The sequence below is a fragment of the Ceratosolen solmsi genome, unplaced genomic scaffold (genome assembly GCF_000503995.2).
Source record: "Ceratosolen solmsi marchali unplaced genomic scaffold, CerSol_1.0 scaffold23, whole genome shotgun sequence".
NCBI lineage: Eukaryota > Metazoa > Arthropoda > Insecta > Hymenoptera > Agaonidae > Ceratosolen > Ceratosolen solmsi.
In genome coordinates, this window is record NW_011948430.1 from 1,703,581 (window position 1) to 1,712,187 (window position 8,607).

The 8,607-nt window shown below is 39.6% G+C and overlaps 1 protein-coding gene across 1 annotated transcript; it reads left to right on the forward strand.

The window, feature by feature from the left end:
- Positions 1–799: 799 nt before the first annotated feature.
- On the forward strand, positions 800–5,600 carry LOC105363946 (WD repeat-containing protein 26). The gene is given in 10 exon segments (XM_011501769.1): positions 800–1,280; positions 2,213–2,780; positions 2,782–2,952; positions 3,047–3,220; positions 3,369–3,554; positions 3,645–3,911; positions 3,994–4,139; positions 4,219–4,427; positions 4,529–4,702; positions 5,202–5,600. Coding segments are annotated over 10 exon segments (1,962 nt in total). The 5' UTR covers positions 800–1,266; the 3' UTR covers positions 5,255–5,600.
- The last annotated feature ends 3,007 nt before the right edge of the window (positions 5,601–8,607 follow it).

Sequence of the window (8,607 nt, forward strand, 5' to 3'; positions counted from 1 at the left end):
GAGAGAGAGAGAGAGAGAGAGAGAGAGAGAATAAAAAGAGCCATGGCTCGCGACCCCCACACCAAATGTCGTGCGCGTGTTGTGCGCGCATCTGAAAGGGGACAGGTGGAGGAGGGGTTGTACTAGGAGTGCGAAGCGTGACGTAAACGGTGTGCGCGATCGAGCCACGGCGCAGCAGCAGCAACAACAACAGCCACCACCACTACCACCACCACCACTACTATCGCTACTTCCACCACCACTACTACCTCTGCCACCACACTACCACGGCATTCACGACGACCACGACTACTAACAACAGCAGCAGCAGCAGCAGCAGCAGCAGCAGAACCAACGGCAGCACCAACAGCAGCGCCAACAGCAGCAACAGCAGCAGCAGCAGCAGCAGCAGTAACGACAGGGACAGCAACAACAACGACAGCAACAGCAGTAGCACTAGCAGCAGTGACGAAGACGTTAATCTAAACAAGTATCAGCTGTGTGGCAGGGGCAGTCATTGTTCCAACGTGTGAACATCTCAATTCAATCCTGTGCTCGCTACGTACACCTCCGCTCTTACAACCTGGGCTCCTTCCCCGGATTTGTGATAGTACCAGAAACAGCAGGAACAGCAGGGACAAGAACAAGTGCTCGGGAACGCGAGCTAGGCACTCGGCCCGCCCGGACGCGACGTACGCCGTGGCCAGGGCCGAGAGTGCGCGCTGCCTACGACGGACGACGCGCTGTTCTTCTCTCCTCGAACCATTCTTCCTCACGCGCTCTCTCTCTCTCTCTCTCTCTCTCTTTGTCCAATTGTGCTGCTGGTGTGCGCCTATGGTCTCGCGGAAGATCGTGAACGAGGGAGAGAGAGAGAGAGAAGGTGCGAGTGCGTGCGCGAACGAGCATAAGTAGAGACAAGCGAGTGTCGCGATTCGCGAAGTCACTTCGGGGGAGCTTGCGACTTGTCGAGCTTGAGACCTAGTCGGAGGCAGCAGCGGAGCAGCACCGAGGGTCGCGGGGCAGCGCGCGCGCGCCCACCTTTCAGAGGAGGACAATAATCTGTGGCGAAAAAAACGGGGTGGTACGCGCATAAGCCTGGCCTCGAGCGGCGAGTCCGACGACGGTGGGCTCGCTCCGCCACCGCGCAAAAGGTCCCGTAGTTCGTTACCAACTACCCAGAGGCCAGCTGCCGCGGCGGAACCGCTGCTGCACTCCAGCCAGGAGCAGCGCACGGAGCAGACCCACCGTAACGACCAACAAGACGAAGAACAACAAAACGCCAAAGACATGGACAATTATCGGTGAGTACTGTGTGCGCTCCGATGCGCTACTTCATCTCCCTTTTGCCCCGTACCTCGTGTTTGCTGTTCGTAGTCCCCCGCACCTCTCCCACCCTCCTCCGTGCCATTCCGTTCTCTTTTCACTGCCTACTGCCCACTGCCCACTACCTACTGCCCCTACCCCTTTCACGTCCTTCTCCCCCTCCCTGTCGCCGACCCCATTCCCATTTTCGTCCTCATCTTTATTCCCGTCGTTGTTACCATCGTCATCGTCGCCGTCGTTGTCGTCGTCGTCGTCGTCGTCGTCGTCGTCGTCGTCGTAGCAGCTCGCGCCGTCACCGCCACCATCGCCATCGCCATCGCCATCGCATCGCAATCCCCTCTCCGCTCCGCCCCCCTTCTTCTCTTCTTTTTGTTGTTGCCTGGGCCCGCGGGTGCCAGCGCTTGTCAGATCTTTATACGTCCGTACGTGACTGTGTACATGACATTATACATGCGCATGTATAATACGGGCACCTACGAACGGCTTGTGTACGTCGCGCACACACCCACATCGCGTACGCGACTGCGCTCAGTGTGCGATCGACACACAGGACACACACGCGCACGCACACGATAGAGCGCCCGCAGAACGCGCGCCCGCAGAACGCGCGCATACGCACACACATGCACACACACACACACACACACACACATGCACACACGCGCACTCAACACAGGCAAGCACTCAACGTGCACGTCTTATCGTCTCGCTTCGCTCCTTTTTATCTATAATTAGCTTACTTCTTTCTCCTTTTCCATCGTACGCCACTACGAGCGTTTCTTCTTTTACCTCGAGTTTGTGTATTATTTTGCAGTTCTCTGAAACAGTGTGAAATTTTTCTGCATTATATAATGAATCCTTTAATCATCGACAAATGTATCTGATAGTGGCTTTTTGTGTTTGCAAGCAGTATGATGCAGCAGGGTGCCAATGGTGCAGCAGTCTGTCCGGGAATGCAGCAAAATGGAACTGTATCGGACTCGGGTGGAGCACAGACCAATGGCAACATTGCTACCGATGCGGATGGCGATGCTGCTGAGGTTAACGGAGAGGAGACCGAGAGCATACCAGCCAAGATTATGGACAAGACCAATCAAGACATCGTTAGGCTCATTGGTCAGCACTTGAAAACAGTAGGACTCGAGTATGTTGCGTTTGAGCTTGGTCGGCTGGTACTTAACCACTGGCGACGCTGTGTGGTGTTGTCTTTAGCGGCGAGTGTTATATTACCTTGTTCTCTTTGTAGCCGGACAGCTGATTTGTTGATGCAGGAATCCGGATGTCGTCTGGATCATCCAGCGGCTGCAAAGTTTCGCCAACATGTGATGGACGGTGATTGGACCAAGGCTGACCATGACTTGAACGAACTTAAAGGATTTTTGAACAGCACCAATCAGAGTCTCGTCGTAAGAATTACCTTGTCTATAATGCAGCGACGATAGTGCAAGCCAGCATCTTATATCTTACGTCTGATTGTAGGAAATGAAGTTCTTACTGCTAGAACAAAAATATTTGGAACACTTGGAGGATGGTTTGGTGCTGGAGGCGCTTCAAGTTTTGAGGAACGAACTCACACCATTGGGTCATAATACCGGTCGTGTTCATCAGCTCTCTGCGTTTATGATGTGCAGTGGGAGGGACGAGTTACAGGCAAGTCTCGAACTTTGTGAAAATCATGTGGTATTTGAGGTTCTTGCGTAAGCCAGGCATCAGCCACGCGCTAAAGAAAATACTTTTCTTACAGTCTCGTGCTAATTGGGAAGGCAAAGGCCTGGCTTCGAGAGCTGCCTTAATGGACAGATTGCAAAGATACCTTCCACCGTCTATCATGCTGCCTCCCCGTCGCCTACACTTCCTTCTTTGTCAAGCAGTGGAAATGCAAACCCAACAGTGCACTTATCACATTTCTCAAACACAGGTTTCATTACAATATTATATCGATTATTGTTATGTTTGCCAATGCTATTCGTTGGTCGTGGTTATGGACGAATGTTGCTAAGGCATTAAGACCGACAGACACTCTCTCACCAAACCTTTAAAATTCCTTATAAATTTCTAATATCTAGACAAACCTGGAAAATGTCTCGCTACTAGTCGATCACACGTGCAGTAAAGAGCAATTCCCATGTCACACTATGCAAATACTCAATGACCATTGTGACGAAGTGTGGTATTGCAAATTTTCGCCAGATGGGCTTAAGCTCGCTACAGGCTCCAAAGACATGTCGGTCATAATTTGGGATATCGATCCTGTAAGTAAACAAAACTAGTGTCAACGTCGCATCTCATCGTTTTCTTCATCAAATTCCATAATTTTATTTGTGCTTTCAACGCGCGTTCAGGAGACTTTACGAGTAACGCATAGAAAAACCTTGGAGGGGCACACGTACGGCGTAGCACTGATCGCCTGGAGTCCCGATAGCAGTCACTTGATCGCATGCGGTCCGGAAGATTGTCCAGAATTATGGCTGTGGAGTGTCGATACACCCGATTGTGAATTGCGAGTGAAATTAACCCAGAGTACGGAAGACTCGTTGACCGCCTGTGCTTGGCATCGCGATTCTAATAAATTTGTTACGGGTGGATTGCGTGGACAATTTTACCAATGTGTGAGTAATTATTAATCATCGCTTTTCGCAATTCTTAAAAGGTGAATTGCACGTCAAGCTATATTATTAATATCTCCCTCAGGATATGGAAGGTAATGTTTTGGATTCGTGGGAAGGAGTTAGAGTGAAGAGTCTTTGGTGTCGAAGCGATGGAAAAACGGTATTGGCCGCGGACTCTCATCATCGCATTCGTGGCTACAATTTCGACGAGTTAAGCGAATTCACAATGTACGTAGAAGTGATTGTGACTTAAATATTGCATTTTCGGCGAGCATGAGATAAACGAGGGTGATTTGAAAAATTTTAGCTTGCAAGAGGATCATCCGATTATGTCCTTTAGCGTAAATAAATCGGATCGTCAAGCTTTATTGAACGTTGCCCATCAAGGTGTTCATCTTTGGGATTTGCAGGATAGATGTTTGATCAGACGTTTTCAAGGAGTCACTCAAGGGCATTTTACCATTCACAGTTGTTTTGGAGGCGTTAGTCAAGATTTTATTGCTTCGGGCAGCGAAGGTAAGGATTTAGCATTCTCGGGCAGGGGAACATTATACGTCATACAAGAGTAAGAGAAGCAGCTCACATTTACGTAATACGTATCTCTTTTTATCCGTCAGACAACAAAGTTTACGTATGGCACATAAAGAAAGAGTTACCCATAGCCACACTAACGGGACACAGCCGAACGGTTAATTGTGTTTCCTGGAATCCTGTTTATCATCAAATGATGGCTTCAGTTTCAGACGATTGTACTATAAGAATATGGGGACCTAAGACCTCATCCGCGGAAGGTATACAACGAGAATTTCTTTAAATGGCCGTAATAAAGCATGTCAATGTGAATTTTAATCCAACAATTTATACTCTATTAAGGCTTTGGTGAATTATAATTTTTTAATTTAGAATTTTAACGTTATTTTTGTCATTTAATTGATTAACTTATTTGAGCAGTAAATTTTACAGTACGATATCTTTGGTTTATTCAACTATACTTTAACAAATCAATGATTATTACGGTTAATTTAATTTTTCAATAAATTAATTCTGTAGATAAATTAAAATCTTCAATAATTGCTTGTAAAATTCTAGTTGTGAAATTAAATTGTTTATTTACGTGAGTTTAACATTAGAGTTTAACAATCTTTTTAGGGTAAAATTCACAGCTTTCATTATTATTATCATTGTTATTATCATTGCTGTTGTTATTATGGATATAAATGCTCCAAAATGACAAATGTTAGTTTGCAATAAGATTGTTGTAATCATTAAACCATTTCAATGTATTTACAGCTTCGGAGAACAACACTTCAAATGGTAGTGGATGGCATGAGATGGTATCGTAGCAAACGTGGTCCCAATCATGTTCCCATAGCCCAATGGTGTTCAAAAGACTGTCGTGTTGACTATCACTTGAATTCTCCTCACCTTTAATAATTTTGTTACATGTCACGGCTACTGACACTATCGCGCGATCCCCTCGTGTGCTAAGATGCAGTGTGTCAAGAAATATGATCAAGAATTCAGTTGTTCAGTTATAATCGATTGAAGAAAGAACTGAAAAAAAAGAGCAATCAAGTGATACTTGAATATTGTGACTTCATTATTCTCGCTTCAGTGAGTCGCGAATCTATAATATGAATATATAACTAAATTAATTTACTAGTTCCTGGTAAAATGATTTTTATTTTCTTTCGCTAAATTTAAAAATCTCATAGCTTATACATTGAAAAAAAAAGAAAAAAAAATGGAAAAAAGACAAAAAAAAAAAAAAAAAAAGAGGATAAAAAAGGAATAGAAAACTTTCAGGATTCATATAAAAAATATCGGAAAATTTTTTTGCCAGGATATTTATTAGACTGCTAAAAACACGTGATTATTGAAGATGGAATATGGAATACGTTGACAAAATAAAAAAAAAAAATAATAATAATAAACGTAGAGTTAAGATGTCATGTAATCATTAAAATGATTTAATAACTTTTTAAATATGCAATTCGTCAGGTACATAAATTTGAAGTTTGTACAATAAATTTGTTTAATTTTAATCATAAAAGCTTGGCATGAAATTCTATACTGTGCCAATATTAAGTTTTAATGACACCAAAATTAAAGAATAAATAATGCCTTGACTTTTTTCAAAACAAAAAACAAAAAACAAAACAAAAAGAGAAAAACAAAACAAAAAGAGAAAAACAAAAAATAAAAGGAAAAAATTATAAATAAAAAATATAAAGTACATATTTTGCATATGCTTTGTCGTTAATGACTTTTAGCAATCCTTTATCTAGATAGAAAAACTAACTTTTTAAAAACAATTTGCTCATCAATCGTTCATAGCATTACATTAATTCACACATATAATGGCATTTATATTTGCCATATACTATGAAAATTATTCAATTTAGATAGAAGCGATATTTGAATGTCAATATTGTATTTCGAAATTTATTATTTTTAGTTAGAAAATTGTTTTGCAATACAAATGCACCATTTTTATTATTACAATAATAAAGATATGTATATATAATGATTTCTGATATAATGAATTTAAGGTATTGTTAATTTGGAAAATTCAGATAACATATTAATCTCGTCAGCCGTCATTTCCATTTATATTGATCATAAGGGAGCGAGACAAAAATTTTACTGCAAAAAATCAAGGTTTAATATGCACAAGTCGAAAATTCCACTTTGGTCATAGCCTATCCCTAGTCCTCTACGTCTTTTCTATATTCTTAGAAATTGTGGATGTTTATAGTAAGTCCTCCAGTGATTAAAGTTGCCTTATTAGCTATTCTTTAGACTCCTAACTAAGAGTCTATGAATGGAGGGATATCTCATCACTGGATATATCCAAACACCAATAGATTGCCATCTGCAATCCACGTGATTCTTCAGTACATCAGTGTTCCTGTCCTACAATGAGTAAACCGTTCTCACTCGGTCTAATGGTATATTTTCAAAGTTATTAAGTCATAAATGAATTAACAAAAAAAAACAAAAGAAAAACAAAAAACAAAACAAAAACAAAAAAAAAACAAAAAAAAAACAAAAAAAAAATTGCGATAATTTTCAAGGAGTCTGCTTTACGATAGAAATATACAAGAAGATCCTGTTGTCAGTCACCATCGCTAAATCTTGAACGTTGAAAGCCAAAAAAGATCTGATTCACCTTAATCATAAGGTTAATTGGTATATTGCATAGAGACTATATTATTATTTGTGCGTAGAGCCAATGTTCACAATAATAGATCCATTCTTCTTTGGTATTTAAATTCGATTTAAATTATTTTAAGAAACTGCACTTATGGCGACATGTTCAAAGATTTTTATTCCTACAACTTGCCATCACAGTCAAATTTGCAGTTTAATATCAAATTGGCATTCGTGTTGTTAGCTCATAAGCTAATATAACATTAAAATGTCGATACAAGGATTCAATTATTATTGAACTTAAATTAATTTTCTACGTAGGCAGTCTTGAAATCATAATGAAGAGTAATCGAGAGTCGCAAGCTCTACATATTACTAAGAGTCTTTTACAAATTTGAGTAATGCTCGTTCGTTTAAATGTGCGAAGGCATTTGGAATACTCTTTGCCAAAATATCACAATGATCAAGATAATTTATTAAATATATCATAGATATTTGATTAACGATAAAAGTGCGAAAGTACTCTCTCACGCCATGTCATATGCAATGATTTTTTTTTTTTTTTTTTTAAGTATTAGCACGAGTCAAATTGTTGTTTGGTTAATTAATTTATAAGTAACTCTTTTTGTTTTCTTCGAAAAACTAAATTTTTAATTTTTTATACATGTGCAATTAATTCATTAAATTTATTATTATCATAAAAAAAGTTGAGTGAATTTTAAATAATACTTTTTTTAATTTGGTCAATAATAAATTCAATATGCAATGGCCATAAAGGGAAAAACAATTTGTTTTATAACAGGAGCCAATCCCTCCGTCAATGCGTCAATGTCTAAGTCAATTTCTGCTAATTTATCAATAGTTGCGATTTTGTAACTTGTTAAAAAAAAAAAAAAAAAAAAAAAAAAAAACCATTGCGGTATAGAGTGCAGTTTCACGCAGTAAATCAATCATCTTTCAACATCAATTACCTTACACACAATATATTTCGAAATAATCGTTAATTATATTTCAATTGTACTAATTCTCAATATGATCCACACTCTCGCTTTCTACGTTCGATCTTGAAATGGTACCGACTACTGCATACAAGTGCCGATTCCTTGAAATAATTGTTTTTCATAATTGTAAAAGAGATGTTAAAAATTCAAGTCTTTATATTAAAAAGAAAAGCAAAAAACCTATTTTAAGGCGTAACTCGTTTATAGATGCTTCTAGTTTTTATTATATAAAGAATATTTTTAAATTGTGTAATATTAAAAGTGATCTCAAACTAGTAAAGAGCTATTCCACGATGTGTATTCGAAAGGGATAGAGGTCAAGCGAAAAAATTCTTCATCATCGAAATGAAATTGTGTATGGTAGGTTTACAATAACAACGGGTTATTTAATTATATATAATCATTGAAAGGGGTAGATAAATAAAATATCTTGGTAATCTAGTTAATTTAGATTAGGAAACAATTTATAATTTTGCAATAAAATACGCGAATTGCAATTGAAGGATTATTGCAATAAGAGACAGTAAAATTATTATTTATAT